This window comes from Alexandromys fortis, unplaced genomic scaffold (assembly GCF_014885135.2).
Source record: "Alexandromys fortis isolate MF-2015 unplaced genomic scaffold, M_Fortis_MF-2015_v1.1 scaffold_57, whole genome shotgun sequence".
Lineage (NCBI taxonomy): Eukaryota > Metazoa > Chordata > Mammalia > Rodentia > Cricetidae > Alexandromys > Alexandromys fortis.
The window spans coordinates 3,898,701-3,917,924 of record NW_026067941.1 but is presented as its reverse complement, the minus strand read 5'-3'; the positions used below and the strand labels follow the sequence as shown (position 1 = coordinate 3,917,924).

The 19,224-nt window shown below is 47.9% G+C and overlaps 1 protein-coding gene across 3 annotated transcripts; it reads left to right on the top strand.

Annotated features, from left to right (window-relative positions):
- The first annotated feature begins 1,141 nt into the window (after window positions 1-1,141).
- Fam180a (family with sequence similarity 180 member A) lies at window positions 1,142-14,326 on the top strand. Of its 3 annotated transcripts, XM_050148115.1 has the most exons (4): window positions 1,142-1,504; window positions 7,106-7,189; window positions 12,338-12,438; window positions 13,834-14,326. In XM_050148115.1, the coding sequence occupies exons 2-4, from the start codon at window positions 7,177-7,179 to the stop codon at window positions 14,176-14,178; spliced, it is 459 nt and encodes a 152-aa protein (XP_050004072.1). In that variant the 5' UTR covers window positions 1,142-1,504; window positions 7,106-7,176; the 3' UTR covers window positions 14,179-14,326. The 3 variants fall into 3 exon arrangements, with proteins under 3 accessions (XP_050004072.1, XP_050004069.1, XP_050004073.1); XM_050148112.1 differs by lacking the exon at window positions 7,106-7,189 and having other exon boundaries at window positions 1,146-1,504; XM_050148116.1 differs by lacking the exons at window positions 1,142-1,504; window positions 7,106-7,189 and adding an exon at window positions 2,687-3,034.
- Window positions 14,327-19,224: the final 4,898 nt, after the last annotated feature.

Below are 19,224 nucleotides of genomic sequence, written 5' to 3'. Positions count from 1 at the left end.
TCTTCTCTCTGTCTCCCCAGCTCTGAGGCTGCAGACATGTTCAGCTGCACCTATTTACTTCATGGGGACGGGGGATCAAACTCAGGTCCTCTTGCTGACACAGCAAGTGCTTTATCCGCTGAGCCAAATCCCCGATATTTTTTAAGTGATCATGGGAAAACACTCCCATTTTGAGAGAAATTAAATGGCTTGGTCCCTGAACTGGGCACAGCACAAAGAGGTTCAGTGGCCTCAGGATCATATTGTATACGCTTGGTCCCCAGTGTTAAAGAGTAGTAGAACCTTCAAGATGCGGGGGAGGGGGGCGCTTGGTGCAAAGTAACTACATCATTGGAAATGATTAATGTAACTCTCTGGGGACCCTAATTAGTTACCTTAAAAGGTTTCTGCAAATAGACAAAGCCTGACCTTTGAAACTCTCTGGATTCCTGGATCACCAGGAAATCTCTTCCATACTAACATTCCCCGTTGGGTTGTCTTCTGCCATCAGATCCTAACCAGAGCTATGCAGAAGCTGGTGTCAGGCTCTTGGCTCTCCAAAAGAATAAGCTAAATCGACAACTTTTCTTTACAAATCATCGAGCCTCAGGCATTTTACTATAGCAATGGAAAGCACCCACTGCAAGCATCATGGCTGGGAATGGGAGCTCTCCCTCAGCCTCCCGTGTAATCATCTGCGTCGCTTCACAAGGCAATACTTGTTTTCCATGCCAGCTGTCCAGTTATGCCCCTCACTCACATCCTGCCCACTCCCCACCTACCCAGGACCTAGGAAAGGTTCCGGACCCCAAGATCCACAGGTCTGTCTCCAGGGAAGCGTAGCAGAGACACTCCACCCCAGTACTACAGGGACTGTGTTGTCGCACAGTCAACTCTGAGCTTCACCAGCCCCACTGTCTGGCAGGCAATCTGCCAGCTCCTCTTCCAGCCCTCAGTCCTGGCTCTGAAGTAGTATGTGTGGACAGGGGTGGCGGGGCAGTGGGGGGGGTGGCAGGGTGGAGGGGTGAACAGCCAACTTTTTGCCGGGCTCTCTAACAAGTTCCGCGGGTCTGTTTGTTAAAGAAAAATTCCAGTGGGCGCATCCAACACATGGAACTCAAGTACAGAAATTATATTTATCCAGTCCACTGCCAAAGAGATCACATGCCCTGTGAGTCACTCCAGATGTGCTCAAAAACAGAGCCTCTGTGTGGAAGCCCGGTCCCCCAATCCCAGAGAGACTTAGGTTAGGAGAGGTACCAACTTCTGTCCCACCCAAGAGGCAGCATCTGCCTCCACCCTGTGGACCCAGGGAGAGGCCCTTGCTGTCCTTCTAGACAAGAAAGGCCAGTGAGAACTCTGTCGTTCCACAAAGAAGAACTCAGGGGCCCCCTGTAGCTCCTGGGGTCCCACGGGGATTAGAGGGTCAATTTTTCTGCCTTCCGGAAGATGCCCTGGAAGGCCTTGATGCTGTTTCTGCTGTTCTCCAGCACCCAGGATACTGAGTCCCGCAGGTGGAGCAGGGGTGAGTGGTGTTTATTCTTGCTTTCTCTGGTGCTCATTCATCTCTCTTGAATAGGATTGTGGCTATGGAGTGGAGGTAGAAGGAGGGAGGAATCAGAAGCCCTGTTACCACTTTGTAAACTATCTTTGCCAGTGCTCTATGCATCCTGGCATGCCTCTTCGTGGTAAAAGTGATGGGGGAAAAAAGACAGTGGAAAAACATCAAAGCAGCCGATTCGGGACCCTGGTGGAGGTTGTGAACCATGGGGTCGCCCCTGCTGCTGAGCCAGAAAGAATGCTTGATTGCTTCAGAGAATGGAGACAGGTCCTCCCCAGATCCCTGTGAGGACTTCTTGGACCCCTGGGAGCAGAACACAGAGGCAAGTTCAGCTGCCTGTGTGACGGAACAGTGGCCTTGAGATGAAGGAGGCTGCTACCTGAGGGACTTAAAGCAGAGTTCCTGGTCACGCTGGCCAGGAATGAGGTCTCCAGGCTGCCATGAATGCATTTTTGCAGCCAGGTCAAGCTGCTGGGTGGCAGGTAAGAACAAAAGAGGCTTTGTGAGCACCCTCGCAGGGTGTTTGGCTCCTGCCACCTTGATCCCGTCACCCCGGAAACAACAGGATCGGTGCAGAAGTTTTCTTCTCATGCTGACACCTTCTCTCTCGGGATGCCACTTCTCGGAAGCAGGATGGCATCTTTGCACCCTGGGACTGGCTGTGCTCGGCAGGCACTGGGAGCGTATCAAGCCAGCTCATTTATCGCTATGGGGAAACAACGAGCCGGGAGTGCTACACACCCCATGCCAGTTTGAAGGGAAATCTTTGGACCGCCTGAAGTCAGCTGAGTTCACGTACCCAGGAAGATCTGGGAAAACCGAGTTCCCTCAGATCAACCCAGAAGCTCTTTACAGAGACCCTAAGTGGGATGAGGATTGGCATGGTGACAGGGATGTGCCCTTCATTCCCCAATATAATGTCGGGGAAACAAAGAGAGGCCCGTGCTGCAGCATCTGCAATGGAAGAGAGGGAGCCAGGACACTTACCTTTTATTTTATCCTCCTCCTTATCATCATCATGATCATGATCATTATTATTATTATTATTATTATTATTATTATTATTATTATTATTATTATTGACTGGCCAGGCCTCTGAATAGAGCCAGGGAGTGAGTATTGCTGAGATGTAAATAACACAGACTTTTCTCACACACACACACACACACACACACACACACACACGCCCTGCCTGCTCATCGTGTGCGCAGTCACACTTGGGGATGGAAAGCAGAGAGATCTTAGAACTGGATTCTGTCACTGACTCTTGTCACACCAGGAGTACAAGTCAACTTGCCTATTCAAAGGAGACAAAAGCATCTACTCTTCTGAAAGCATAGACTGTCCAGAAGCCAGGACGTGTGACAAGGCTCATAAACATGCCTGCTGCCTTGGGAGCACTCCTGCAAGGACCCGGAGATTTCAGCTCTGCCTCCAAGAAGCTGGCTGAAGGATCTCCGGCAGGCCCCTAACTTCCCTGGATGCTGTTAGCAGGTAGCATCTTAACATCCGCAAAGCTTGCCTTCACGGGGTTGATTTGAGGGACGTATTCAAAGATATGCTTCGAAAAAGATGAAGCACTAAGTGTCAGTGGCTATAGCACTTAAAAAACATTATTCGTTAAGAAAAAAGTTGAGGCTCTCAACAGAGGTTTGCTAGTAATATCTGAGGCTCTTTGGCGAAGGCTTTCCCAGCAGGGCCTCAGGCTCTGTCTATAAAGGATCAAGGCCAACAAAAATGACCAAAAGGCCATTATGGGACAATGATTTGAAGGGCTAAATTTATGGCTCAAGACTGTGTTCAGAAGCAACAAATGGTGTGGAGTCCTTCCAAGTTTCATCAAAACTCTTCCACGTAGTTGGCTTTTATTTTTCCTGTCTTGAATATTTTTTTTCTAATTGCAAAAGGACATAGTCCTTGTGGCTTTTAAGTGAGCTCAGTTAAGAAGAGTGCTTCCCATGAGAACCTGGGTTACCCCAGACTCCATGTAGAAAAGATGGGGGTGGCCACCTGTGCTTGCAGTCCTAGCACTGCAGAGACCAAGGCAGAAGGAACCCACCTGCCCAAGCTAACTGGTGAGCTCCAGGCCAATGAGACACACTGAAGTGTTCCTGGGGGTGGCATTCTCAAGGCTGTCCTCTCTCTCTCTCTCTCTCTCTCTCTCTCTCTCTCTCACACACACACACACACACACACACACACTATAACAAATCATGGTGCCGACAGACACTGTCCCTTTTAAGCCATCTTACTCCATCTGAGAACTGCCACCCGGCTATCAATGCATTCCTTAAAAAGAGTTTGAGGGAAGCCCTCCTTATTAGACTGTCTACCTCCATCCTTGCCCCCACGCCACCACCACACCCCTCCATACACCCCACTCTCTCTATGCAAAGAAACCCACGAGGAGTTTGCCCACTACCAAGGTGCCTTCTTCCCCTTCTCCTTCTCTCTTCATAAGAAATGTTCTCTAGGATTCCCTCAGCATCGGAGATTCCACAGCGAGATCCAGGACAGCCCGTTCCCTCCCTACCAGCGTGGTGAAGCAGTGACTCACCTATGGTGACTGTGGTTAGCAGGGCCAACTTGAGGACACTGACCTACACACACACACTCCACATCCTAGCATCTTGTCAGAGGATTACTTGAAGGGAGAGGACTTCTCTTCAAATCTTTAAAAAGCTGTAAAATCAATACATAATAACCAGTTACCATTGCTATGTTATTTTTAAGTACATATAAATTATTTCTATTTTCTTGCATGTATTTGGATAGATAGATAGATAGATAGATAGATAGATAGATAGATAGATAGATAGATCCATGTACATGTGCACCACTGTGCACTTGTGGAGGTCAGAGGACAACTTGTAGAAGTCAATTCTCTCCTTCCACGTTGTGAATCCTAGGGACTGGACTCAGGTTTTCACGCTTGATGTCAGTGCTTTAACTGCTGAGCCATCACGCCACCTCCTAAAGTATTTATTTATGAAGCAGTTTGGTAAGGAAGACAGCCCCGAGGGTTAGTGGAATCTCACTTTCAGGTGGGTGTGTCCTTGCTCTTGGATGCCTGGTTAGGTAAGGGCAATGAGTGGCAGGAGTTGATGCTGATCACTGCAGCATCGATCGCCTACCACTCCCTGCAGGTAAATGTTTGCAGGTAAGGGAAGTAGAAGGTCCGGGCAAGGAGGGACAAGCCCCGAATCACTCTGCTAGAGGCTGAGAGGATGGGACTTCGTGACTATCTGAGATCACTCCCACGACCCTGTTCACTTGCCATCATTCCATCCCCCTGTTGCGGAGCTTTCTAGTCAAGACAGCTCCCCTCCAACGCTGTCCCACAGGAACCTGGCACAGAGGCTATGACTGTGGCTTTCTCTGAACAGCACCAATTTTCCAAAAGGCTGGTCCAGGAGCCAAAAAGCGAACGACATCAGAATCTGGCAGGAGATCTTTCATGAGCAAGAACATTTCCCTTCCACACCCAGAGCTGCTTCAAGGATTCATTCACAGTGGGGCTGTGCTTAGACTCGGCGTGGATTGCAGCCTGCAGCCTTTCCAGCAAGTTCTTTGGTGCAAATGTATAACTGAGTGGACCCCAAGGGAGCACTGTACACACAGGAATGGAAGCAGGAAGGCAGAAAAGACTTTTGAACCAGGATTATGACAAGTCAGAGGTCAGACCCCACCATGAGCCAGCTTCCTCCTCAGGCGCCTTCTGGCTGCACTCTATGCCCCAAAGTCTGCACAGGACAAAGCATGGAAAGATAGCAACTGCCTTACCAGAGATAAATGCAGTCAGCTCCTTCTGAGCTGGAGCGGGGACTCAGAAGAGATAAGGGGAAGGAGTGTGCAGACCAAAGTCAACTCTTCTTCTTAGCTAAGACCAGACCCGAAACTGCAAACGATGAGAGAATCACTCTCTTGCAGAGAGGTTTTGTAGAGCACTCTGAAAAGAGCCGAGCTCAGTAGCAGAGTGGGCAGTGTGTCTCTATATGGTATCATTTATCCAGTCAACAAATAGTAATGGGCCAAGGCTAGGTACTAGGAATACAGTAATGAGCAACACAGACAGGTTCCATTCCCTCATGGAGCTGACATTCGTGGGGGGGGGGGGGGAACAAGCACGTGAATTAAAAAAAGATAACTGTGATTTGATGGACGTCAATAAAGTAAGGACAGAGGCTAGTGTGCAAAGGCTTATCATCCTAAATGTGAGCTTCACAGAAGGCCCCTTTGAAAGAAAACCACAAACAGCCTGAGGAGGAAAAGTGGGAGTCTTGCAACCTTGGTGGAGCTTGGGGGCCGGTATTTCAGGCAGGAGAAACAGATATACACAAGCTTTGAGATAAAACCTTGGCAGAAGTGCTTAGAAACAATGAGTTTGTTTGTGGCCAGAGTTTCATGGGGGGGGGGGGGGGGGGATGCAGGGTAACTGGGAGATATTAGCCCCAAGCCAAAGGTAAGGAAAAAGAGCGCTTAAATCCCCAAAGGAAGTTCCAGGAAAAGAAGAGTCTGCCTAGAAACCTAAAAGCTGAACATCAGTCCAGCAGTCACTCTGGCCGGGAGATGGGTGAAAACACAAGAAACCAGCACTTTGCTTTGCTAGTAGGCTGGGGAGAAGAGGCACCTGGGGCCAGGGGGAGGTAGAAACACATGGAAGACACAGCCATGTGTTTATGGAGCCCTATAAGATCCAGCAGAAAAAAAGAGAAACTGAATCGCTGGATCTGTCTTCACAGAGGCTGCGTGCACACATGAAGAATGTGACTCACTAGGCCGTAGAAGGTGGTGAGTGCATGCGTGTGCATGTGTGTGTGTATGTGTGTGTGTGTACAAGAATCGGTTGACTGGCATGCGGGAGGAGCTAAAGGTAGGAAGAAGTTGTCTAAGAAAGTGCGAGCATGGGAGGAGGCAGGAAACCCAGGGTCTGCTGGACAGCATCAGGGTCTAAGAGATGGGGCGACTGAGATTTTAAAATACAGCTACTTAAAAGAGCAATGTCCCCTCCAAAAACAGGCAGATGTGCAGACCTGGAAAGGTGGCAGGGGTTGAGTGATGGCTCCATGGGTGAAGGTGCTTGCCACCAAGACTCATGACCTGAGTTCCATCCCTGGGCCCCACATGATGGAAGGAGAGAATTCACTCCCATAAATTGCCTTCTGACTTCCTCACGTGTGCGATCCATTTAAGGACACGTCTTATGCCAGACACATCTCTCCCATGACTAGTGAGAACTGAAGAACAATGGGGCTTGGGGCAAATGAGCATTGTGTGCCTGTGCCTGTGAGGTCGGGCTGTGGAGCCTGCAGGAGAGGTAACATACCCTCGGGTCTAAGTCAACCTGCAGGATAGTTATCCTACTTTCGAGTCTATCTCAAGCAAATTTGGTGGTCCCTGACTTCTGAGCATCGCCATCTCGAAAAATGAGACTTACTTCTCTGTAGACGCAGGAAAGACGCGTCCTGCTGACGGGCACCCAGCGGATACTCTAGGGTTCTTGCTTATACACAAGTGCCTTGGTTTAGTAGCTTCTGTTTGAGGTCCAACCACGTCTCTCAACAGAAGGCAAGAACGGGACTTGCTGCAACAGATGGATCACGTAGTTCTGGATCCCGCTTCTTGATCCACCCGGCATGATCAGAGCAGGTGAATCCTTTGTTCTGCACTGGTAGGTTCAATATGTCATAGACACTCATTTGCCTGTAAAGAAGGGGACAGTCTCTGCCCTCATCCCCAAGGCCAGCCTGTACTGCAGTCTTTTAAGCAAGCAGACCAGTGAGTCCCGGGGGTCCTTGAGACGGGCACAGGGAGAGACCCTCATGAGGATATGCACACTCTGGAATGATGCTCAGCGATTGGGCCCTGGGTGTGCAACACTAGGGAGAAAAGTAAGCAAGCAAATAGGCCAGGTTTACACCCCACAAAATGTGCACAAGGCGTGTGAGTCTGAGCAAAGCTTCCAGCAACCTTCTTGTCTGAGACCCAGTGGTCCAGGGAATGTGGGGCGCTCTCCCTAACACTCTCTGCTGTCTCCATTTTCTCTCCCTCTTCTCCCTTCCCTCTGGTGGGAGCAGCCAAGCCTGATAGTGGTCCAGGACTACCTCCCTGCCAAGCTTACTCTGCTACACAGTTCAGGGATGGTTCATAGTGAACAAGGGGCTAAAGGGACAGTAGCATCCATAAGTCGGGGCTGCTGCTTTATTTAGCATCCAGTTGCTCTTTTAAGTCAGTCCTATTGAGCCCAGCTTCTGAGCCTTACAGTACGCAGAGCTGAGGGAGGGAGGGAGGGAGCGGAAAACTCACTCCCTATCCCAGGAACTGGCAATCCAGAGAGTACATTCCAAGTGGGGAGATAGCAAGCCACTAAGTATGCAGAACGGACAAGAAAGCCTCAGAGGTGGATTCACATCATGGGGTGCACAGGAGAGGATTCCTGGAGAAACAGGGCTGTCACCCAGCGACGTGAGAACAAGACTCACTTCAAGTTTTGTATATGTTTCTCTCAACCCCAAGAGGTATTTTTGGCAGGATTCAGTCTTCACGATTATGGACAAGAGCAACTGGGGCCGGGCACTTGTTAAATTTCCACCTCCGTGTTCGACATTGCCTGGGGAGACAGAACTCTTTCTCACTGGCTACTCCAGCATCTCCAGGTCTTACTAAAGAGTCACATCGAAGCAGTTGGAGAGCTACTGAGATGTCAGCCTATAGGAGGCTTCACTCCAGCAGCCTAAGGACATACAGGTCTCCAATGCACAAAATCAAGTCAGCCATAGAAATATGCCAACGGATAGGCCAGTGTGGGAAATGGGAGAAGGAAAGGAAGGATCTTTAAAATACCTGTGTTCCAGCTGAATAGCTGTATTAGTGAGCGCTGGGTTTGACTGTGAGACCCTGCCTCAAAGAACAAGGTGGAGGAGCGACAGAGGAAGATTCCTGAACTCTGTTTCAGCCCTCCACTTGCATACACACATGTACAAGTGCACAGACACCCATACAAACACCACACACACGAAAAGGAAAAGCAAGATATTTGTGCACTCTTCCCACACAATCGCCATCCACGTCTGGAGGGCTGAGGCTACTTCTGATGCTCGCCACCAGTGTCATTATAGGTATGAGAATAGCAGCTGTTAGGAATGACAGTGGCCATCGTTACGCTCAGTTTTGAGTGGGAAAGTTTGTTCTCCTTGACTCTGAGAGTTAGGGGCTCCCTAAATAAAGCAAGCATGATAAAAGATGTGTCCTCAGCAAAGGGACTAAGTGAAGAATTCCAGGCCTAAAACTACAGTAACTTCCTTGGGGAGCTCTTGGGGAGCCGTTGGGGAGCCCATGATGACAGGGAAGAGAGAGCCTCAGGCTATGACATTGCTGCCTTCTCCCTCCATCTGCAAGGGGGTGGATATTTTAATGAGACTGACACACTGCCTACAGAACTCACAAGGCATTTAAAGGTAGATATTTTAAATTTTCCAGTAGAAAAGAGGTGCTGGGGCTAGAAAAACAGTGGTTCAGTAATGAAGAACGTTGATTATTCTATCCTAAAACCTGGGTTTGATCGCCAGCACTCACACTGTGCCTCCCACATCAGCCTGTGGTTCCAGCTCCAGGAAATCCAAAGCCCTCTGCTTGCTTCCTTGGATGCTGAATGCATGTGGTATACACAAAGACAAGCAGGCACGCACATACTCTAAATAAAATACATAAATACTTTTTTTAAAAAAAAAGATATGGCAGACGACATGGAAGAATTAAGAGAGAGATGACAAGGACACCTCCTTTGTGAGGACTAGCTCTCACTGCAGCAGAGGACCTATGCAAGCTGCCAAAGGAGAAAACCAATCAACAGTTGTACCCAACTATGGACAATAACAAGGGCTAGAATGGCAAGATATTCCTAGAGATAAAATAGCGGTACTTCTGTCTTGGCTGTAACCAACAGCCATCTAATTTGACTTACCGTCTGCTCAGAGGGAGGAATTCACGCCTGCTGCTTGTGACTGGTGAGGCCATGGACCCTAGAAGAAACCCTACTACTGACACCACACTAAATCAGTATAGTTTCTAACTGTACTCTAAATTCTTACCCTCATCCCCACAGATAAGTGTAGCTCTCAGCCCACATAAAGAAGCTTCTGTCTGTAGCAGATAGAAGCCATTACAGAACATCACAACTGACCAAAATGCAGAGAACAACTAACCATGGGGCTCCTGGCCCAAACTGAGAGATATATAACACAGCCCCTTCACCTAAGGCTCGAGAAACATCTCAGAAGAGGGCACAGAAAGATTCTGAGAACCAGAGGACCAGGATAGGACATCTGCTGTGAGACAGAGTCTTCTATATGTGACGGAAACTGTACCCAGGAAGTCTCAACAATGTGGTGGCCTAAATAAGACCTTAAAAATGACAACGCACAGGCCTAGAGAGGTGGCTCAGCAGTTAAGAGCACTTTCTGCTCTTCCAAAGGACCTGGGTTCAATTCCAAGCACCCACATGGCAGCTCACAACAGTCTGTAGTTCCAGTTCCAGGGGATCCTACATACTCACACAGACATACATGCAAGCAAAACACCAATGCGCATGAAATAAAAGTAAATAATTATTTTAAAAATCACAAGGCCTTTGTTTTAAAAACAAACAAACAAAAAAGACAACAAAATGGACATGTCAACATGGATGGGGAATTCTCACAAGGCTCCACCCATACAAGAAGAACTCAGGCAATTGGTGGTTGCTGGGAGAGGGAGAATCAGTCTTCTCCAGGGATGAGACCGCTCTGGGAGGTTAGTAAATCTCAGGAGATAAACCCTAAATATTATGAACAACACTAAAGGAACTCACCAGGTTGTGCTTATTAATTTATATGCATACATATATATGTATATATACATATATATCACTTATAATTAAAGATTAGAGACCATGAATTTGAGAAGGAGCTGGAAGGAACATGGGAGGAGTTGGAGGGAGAGAAGAAAAAGAAGTGTTGATGTAAATACAGTGCTCATATAAAATTCTCAAAAACTAAGTTTAAAAAAATAAAGATGTTCTGGGAGAATTGGGGAGTGAAGTTTCCCTCTGGTCCTAGCGTGAGTCCGTCTCCTCCATGTTTTCACACATGTGTAAAATAGAAGTTCATAAAGGGGCAGTGGGAGATGGTCAGACGGTGAGGTGCTTGCTGTGCAAGCATGGGAACTCAAGTTCGAATTCTTAGCACCCATGTAAAGGCCAGGCATGGCAGCAGGAACATGGAGCCCCAGAGCTGTGGGGTGGGGACAGCAGGATCCCTGGGGCTCCCTGACCAGCCAATCAAGCTAAAACCGAAGCCCCAGATTCAGTGAGAGGCCCTGTCTCAAAATACGAAGGTCAAGATGTGACTAAGGAAGACATCCAAATGCCAACCCCAAGCCCCTACAAACAAGTGCACCATCATATGTGTGTACACACACGCACACACACAAACACACAGAAATGGCTCGCTCCTTGACCTACGCCAAGTACCCATGTTTCCTTCCCTATGAAGAAGACAGAGACCGAGCCCGCATACTGCCAGGACCCTCACTTGTGACTTCCAGGCTCAAATAGGCATGTAGAAGCACAAATCCCATTCACCCCAGTCCTGAGGAACTGGTGACAATGGTCACGAATGAACTACTACAAAGGCCACTTCAGCGAAGCTTTGTATGGGAAGCCAGAGATTTCAACAGTAGACTTTTTAGGAAGGGCCTTTTTAGCTGAAATCCTCATGTATCATGTCTGATGGAAATCACTCTGGAATGCCTTACACTACTCTGCCCTCTTTAGCACATTTTATATAACTTAGTGCCCTGGACACAATCGAACATTTTACTGGTGGCTCGGGGACACAACATATAGCAGGGCAGCCACCAAGGGCTGTGTCGAGTATAATCGCACAGCTCCAGAGGGCCACCCTCACAGCCCTCTGGTTTCTACATTCCTCTCTCTGGGTTTCTAAAGGTCACAACTGTTGTCTACCCACAGGCTTGTCAATCATTCGTGGCCGGTGTCTGCTGCATCAAGGGGCTGAGCAGGTGGCAGGGGCTGTCGGATCCAGTCCTGAAGACCTGGGGTTTCCATAATCATCCTGTTCAACCATTTTCTGCTTTTTTCCTTCACGCCTCCCTCAGTTCCTAGTGCTTCCGATCCTGCAGCCCATCAGGAACCCACCCAGCTTCCTCCAGCTTCCAAATGTGTCCCTGGCCTTGACTATGCAGTAAATGCTCCATTAAATTGGCTGGCCCTTGTGGGAAACTCGGCCACATGGTCCCGTCGAGCCCAGTGTCAAGGTCTTGCTGCAGCCTGCTTCCTTTCCTTTGTCATCTGCATAAGGACCCGCGGCACTTCCCCTTCAGATGCCTGGGTTAGCCAGAGTCTCTGATGATAAGGTTGCAGGGCAGCACTTATAGACTGACTGCTTTGAGCGCTCAGGTATGCAGTGTGTGAGGCAATAATTTTGGGGTCTTCCTTGTGGGATTAGGGAATTCTCATTTTCTCACTTTTTTCTATTTTGCCTCATCTGTTTGGTTTTAACCTAATTTCCTAGTACAAACACAGCCCGAGCAGATAGATGTTTTCCAGTTTCTTGGCTGCTTCTGATGAGCTGCTAGTCTGGCGCATCTGGGAGCTCTCTGAGACACGGGAAGAAACCTGTCACCTCCCCGCACTCACGTCCACCCACTTTCAGGATATACTTGAGGGCTTCCCTCAAGGTGGAGTAGAGGTGGCCATGTGCCTGCCAGTCCCACAAGTCAGTCTCTTGTCTCTTGTAGCTGCGCTGTTCCCTGCTGCCCACCGGCCAAAGAGGTCCTTGTCATTGCCGTTGAACCCAGTCCTGCAGACCTCCCTGGAGGATGTGGAACTCCTCTACGAGGTAAGCAGAGGGAAAGTCATCGACCCAAGTCACCCAAAGACACGCATGTCCTCTCTTTCTCTGAGAAGAGGTCCGCCTGGGCCCGTGGAGTTGAGGCAGGGAATGGCCTAACCTCATTCCTGGAGGTGATAAGTGAGGGACTCCTGGGACCACTTTACCTTTTCCATGTGTCCTGACAGAAATGCCAGTGTTCAGAGTTCAGTCCAGGCATAAGGAAAGGTAGGGTTTGTCCCATACCCATAGGTAACACAGTCACACCCAGGCATTGACTGGAAGGTCCCAAGCAAAAACTTTAGGCATCACACATCAGGAGTGTCCTGGCAAAGCCACACTGGGACCCAGGCACTGTCACATCTCTGAGGCTTTGCCTGCTGTACAGAGATGCTGGATGGCTGCTCCACAAACTCACCTAAGTTTCCGGAAGCCTATACTCCCGGACAGGCTTCCTTCTTCCATTTATACCTGCTTCCCTGATAGCCCACTCCTCAAAACCACCAGGTGCGTTTCTTGAGGTCTCTTGGTTCAGATCAGTGCCAGGAGCTTTAACTTCAAAGTCTGAACTTGAGTCCATTGACAAAGAGTCTCTGACCCTGATTCTCAACTATTACAAGAAGTTTAAGTGTGAGACCCCAAATTCCCTTCCAGCTTTGACACTTATGACACGGTGAAGTCAGGGAGGAGATTTCAAACACTGTGCTGGGCAGCAAACTGCCATGTATGGCCTCTACTAAGCCTTAAAAGTGGGATTCACAAATCAATGGTTCAGGAGACAATAGTTTCATGGGCAGCAGAGGAGGGCAGAGGGACAACAGGGAGTGTCATGGGCAGCAGAGGAGGGCGGAGGGAAAGAAGGACATTTAGAATTTGGAGGCTTTCCATTCCTGGAGTATTTACTAGGTTCCTTGTGGAACAGGGCAGGGATGAAGATGATAGATACAGCCCCTATTCTTGCAAGCCAGTGAGATAGGACATCTCTGTATTCCAATACCCCCAGCACAACCCTCTGCATTCTTGAAATTCCCAGCTTCTGGTTACAATTTTATCTGTGGTGGTCAGTTTATACTTCAGAAGACCTGGGTAAAAGGGGAAGAGAAGATGGGATCAGCCAACTAAATGAGGGCATTGTAGTTGAGACCAGGCACGATGTCACATTTGCCCAAATCTGTTCTGCATATTTCTCATGCTGCCCCAATGGAGCACACACTGTAACTGGTCATTTTACAGAAAAGAAAGTTGAGGCCCAGAGGAGTTAAGAAGGAAGATCAGAGCTGGGCCCAGGTTCCTTGGATTCTACGCTTCTCTTATGGCTGCCTCTCTACATGTGACTAGTGACCCTCACTCTGTCCTTGACAATACCTGGCTTCATGGTTTTCCGTATCCCATTTTTCTCCACAGCTCTTGCTGGCTGAAATGGAGATCAGCCCAGGCCTGAAGATCTCCATCAAGGATGAGGAACTAGCCTCCCTGAGGAAGGCCTTGAACTTCCACTCCATCTGCAATAATATAATCCCCAAGCACATCCCAGATATCCGCAGGCTGAGCGTCAACCTGGCCAACCACCCTGGAATCCTCAAGAAAGAAGATTTTGAAAGGACAGCACTGACCCTGGCTTACACAGCCTATAGAACAGCTTTGTCTGAAGGGCATCAGAAGGACGTCTGGGCTCAGGCCCTCATTAGCCTTTTCCAGGCCCTGAGGCATGACTTGATGAGGTCCTTGGGCCCTGGAGTGTCTTCCTGAGAGCCTGGTGGCCCATACCAGGACCTTGAAGCATGGGCAGGCACACACAGTCTTCCAGGATATTCATCCTTTACTCTACTTACAGAGTCCATGAAGAAAGTTTGTACTGCCCACACAGAATAGCAAAGATAAATGAGTCGTCCCAATACTCTTTTGTTTCTTGTTGCTTCCTGACATATATCTCTGACCTATAATATAATGTTATCTGAGCTAAAAGAAAGAACTAGATTGAGCTTTCAGGATACCTCCAGAGGCCAACTGGTCTACCTGGTAATAAGCAGAAATCTAAGATATACTTACCCCCACACACAAGAGCAAGAACTGAGGATGGGGTCTGGACATGACAGGAAAATAGTGGACAGAATTTGTTGGTTCTATGGGACCTGTGCTTAATGAACATTTCTGGCAGGTTCTATGGTAAATATTTAAAAAGTAGAGATACATTCAAATAAACACACTGTTGTCTAAGAAGGATATACTTGGTTTTCCTCAAAGTCATGGAGAAGAATCAGTCAGAAAATCAGTAATGTGGTGACCTACATGGCTTGAAGATAGTTATTCTGAGACAGGAGAAATAGGAAGGCCATGGACGTACTAATAGTCCATTCATGCCCTGTCATTTGAAAATGGAAGCCAAGCTAAAGCACATAATGTCCTCTTAATGAAAGAGGTGGCACCACATGCTTGTCTGTCCTAAAATACTATAGTATTGTCAGAGATTTTGGTGCTCCTGATAAAAATCACTTTCAGATGACAGATTGTCTATTTTCAAATGCTGAACTTTTAGTTTTCAAAATGTTGGGTCAATATCTATTATTTATATTAAATAATTACTGGTTGATACTTAAACTATACGTATGCAATGTCTTTGGCCCTTGTTTGATATTTAAATTATTTAGGACATTCTAACAAAGGAGGCGGACAGCTCTCAGGTCCCTTCTATTCATGAAATGACTGCAGTCATCTAACAGCTGTGAGGTTCTACAGGGAGCTTCCTGTGTCTGTGGAGTCCCCGCTCCAGCTCACACACGAGATTCAGGGAAGCGCTGTCCATCCTGTGTGGGATTCTGGGTTCTCCACTGTCCCCTCACATCCAGGTCATTAAAGTCCACTTTTCATTGTTACCCATACACTTGCCCCTTCAGCTATCCTTCTTGAGTGGCCTGGCCCTAAACAAGCCAGACTTGTTAACATTCTGGGCTGAGGTCATAGGCGATGACCCGTGTCGGGGAGTGAAGCACCCGTGTTCTGGAAGGCTTTGCCCCAGCACAGAAATCTAGTTTCTTTCTCCTTCTGGGCTCCAGCTGGATTCTGGGGTCTATACTGCAGAAAGTCGGATATTTGAGTGCGGGCATCTGCTGGGTGTCATTGTGGAAAAGGTATTTTACAGTTGCCACTTAAGCACAATGAGTTTGGACTTCCCAAATCTTCTAGGTGAGTTTTGCCTGCATGTTCTAGCTACACGATCTCTCTGCAGAAGGCCTAAAGAGCCAGAAGAAGGTGCCACACTAGAACAAGCATGGCATTTCATCTTCAAATTCACCTGCTCAGGCAGTAACCATTGGTCCTGCTCTTTCTCACACGAGTATTCTCTTCCTAACTCCCAAACCATTTCTAACAGTGACTCTCTCTCCCTTCTTCTTCTTGCCTTTGCTCTCTCTGTGTGTGCATATGTGTGTGTGCATATGCATGTGTGCAGTGCATGTATGTGCATGTGGGGAGGCACATAGAGGCTAGAGGAGAGAGTCAGCTGTCCCACCCTAGCAGTCTCTGCTTTATTCCCTTGAGACAGGGTCTCTTACTGAACTTGGGCTAGGCTGGCTACCAGAAGCCCCAGTAATTGTCCTAATTGCTGGGGTTACTGGGGTTCATGGTCACATCTGGATTTTTACATGATTTGAACTCAAGTCTTCATCTCGCCCAGCAAATATTCTTACCCATTGAGCCATCCCCCAGCCCTGATACTGTTTTTGCTCATGCACATTACACGGTCTTTGATGTTCTGCTTGCCTCTTTCTCTAATATAGTTGGCGTCTCTGATGTTTCAACAGTTGGGTCCCGTTGTGAATATTTGGAGGGGGATAATGTCTCCAGCCTCTTCTAGTGACCCCCTTCTCCTCCCTCTCAGTATTTCACCCCACCCATACGGCTTCCTTTGTTTCATTCGGCTATAACAAAGGACAGCATGCAGACATACGTGGATTTTGCAGAGATGAACCCATAATCCGTGACCTGTGTAGTTTCCTGGATGTGAAGTGAGCAGGGGACCAGCAATATCTCAGTTCCTAGATACTGTGCAAAACCCTCAGAGTGCTTTGCTCCCGACCGGAGACTACACTAAATTCGTACCCAGGAGCTAACGGAAGATTAGGTTGGCTGCCTACCATGTTGTAAGAGCAGCAATTTGTGGGGAGGAGAACTGGAGACAGGTGAGGAGGGAAATTATTTCAAGAAATGATAAGATCAATAGTAATTCATTCACCCAACACACACACACACACACAAATTAAAAGCATTTTATATTCATACATTGGAGCCTAAATTTACATGGCAATCAACGACTGAAAAAAATTGTGAAAAGGACATGACCTTTTCAAGATAAATGAAAACTTCATTTTCAAATTAACTGATTACTTAAATCATTTTATTAAATTAATTTATATTTTCAGCCCAATCATAGTTTCTCCCTCCTCTCCTCCCAGTCCCTCCCCCTAGTCCCCACTATTTTCCCCCACTCCTTCTTTCTCTTCAGAAAAGAGCAGGCTTCCCCTGTAAATCTGCTAGCCATGGCATAGCAAGTTACAGTAAGCTTAGAAACCTCCTCTCCTATCAAGGCTGAGCTAGGAGATCTGGTAAGAGGAAGGGGTTCTAAAAGCAGGTTGCAGAGTCAGAGACAGCCCCTGCTCCCACCGTTTCCTAACTCCTATCCCACAAGAGGACCAAGCTATACACCTGTAACATTTGCTGAATGCCTAGGTCAGTCCCACGGGAGTTCTCTGGTTGATGTTCAGTCTCTGGGAGCACCTATGAACTCTGTTTAGCTGATTCTGTAGGTTTTCTTGTAGGACTCCTCTGGCTCCCCACAATTCTTCCTCCCCCTCTTCCACAGGACTCCCCGAGGTTCATCTGTTTGGCTGTGGAGCACTGCATCTGTTTCCATCCATTGCTAGGAGAAGCCTCTCTGATAATTGGCTTAGGCACCATTCTATGAGTATAGCAGAATCGTTTGGAATCATTTCGTTGGCTTTTTTTCCCCAGTCGTTTTTAGTTCTATCCCAGGTCTCTGGGCTGTCCAGCCTCTGGGTCCTGGCCCTCCAGGCAGTGCCAGGGTGGGTAACCTCTCATGGCATGGGTCTCAAGCTGAACCAATTATATGTTGATCACTCCCATAATTCTGCACCACCTTTACCCTAGTACATCTTGTAAGCAGGGCAAACTGAAGGTCAGTAGTTACATGGCTGGGTTGGGGTCCAAATTCCTCCAGTGGAAGTCTTTCCTGGAGTAACTAGATGATGATGATGATGATGATGATGATTGAGCTATATATTTTTCTCTGCTCCTCTCCCTTCCTCTCCCCTCCCCTTCTGCCCTATCCCATGGTCCTCATGCTCCCAATTTACTCAGGAGATCTTGTCTTTTTCTACTTCCCATGTACATTCGATCCATGTATGCCTCTCTTAGGGTCCTCTTTGTTGCCTAGGGAGTAACTAGATTCTTAAGCATCACTCTCGTCTGAATGAAGACAGATTAATTTTACACGCAAAAAGTTTTATAACATTGACTTCACTGATACATAGAATCAAATATTATGTTACTGTCCAACAAAATAACCCCTCCCCCAAATAATAGCCCCACACTTGGCTCAGTGAAGGACAGAGGCAACGGGGTAGAAACAGACCCTCCTGCTTTGCCTCCTTCATGCCCATTCTACGCGCGCGCCACAATCAGATTGCTCACAGAGCGCTTGCTGAGGAGAGGAGCCTGACATGGCCACACTGTCTAGAAGCTTCCTGTGCAGCTGAGATGCACACAGCCATCTGAATTTCTGGGGTCACAAGGACAAACCTGTCACCGCTGATGCTGTGTTGCTCAGTCACCTCACCTGAATCTAATGAAGGTGTCACATCTGGGATCACTCCGTCAAAGGCATGTCATCAGGTGAACTAGCATGAAACGAAATCCCAGCTAAATGACTTGGTAATGTCACCTGTTCTTCCAGCCTGTCTTAATACATTACATATCCTCCTTTCTTTGGGGTTTGCCACTGCAGCCGTGTTGATGTTTCCAAACACCCATGTGTCTGCGTGGTGCTTTCTTAGTCTTTTGGGGAGGAGTGTTATAATATGTAAGGCTCAGAAACAGGACCTCCTGCCCACTGGGCAAGTGCTCTGCTACCGAGCCACGTCAGCAACCCTCACACCGATGTGAACGTTTTCCATCTTGATGAACTGGGACTCGATGACCTTTGAACAACTCCCTTCCCATTTCTCCCCACACCTTGGCCACTGCTCCACTTCCCATGAGAGTTTGACTACTTTGTGGGGGGGGGGACCTCACACCTGTATTCTCAACATTTGGGAGACTGCTGCAGGAGGATCCCCATGAGTTGGAGGTCAACCTGGGCCACATAGTAAATTCCAAGCTATCCTGGCCTAGAGAGTAAGACTGTCTCCAAAAGCCAAAATACATAGTTTGAGAGTTTGACTATTTTAGGTGCCTTCTTCACATGGAATCTATCCAATTCTCCTTAGCACTATATTGGAAAGCACTGTCTTCATATGGGCAACTGATAGGCCAGGGGAACTCCTGGCCCTAACGTGCAACTTGCCTTGCTTCATTTTAGTCAACAGATTTCACCTATGGTGTATTACAGTTGGCCCAATGGCGTTACTAAACTCGCTGGAATCTTTGTCACCTCAGATTATGTCATGGAGGAATTTGAAGCGGCTCCTGGGTTTGACAGATGCTGATTTCTACAGCTGTTTATTATTATCCAGTCCCTCTCATCTCTGTAACCAAAACATCACAAGCATGTGGTCGTGTTTA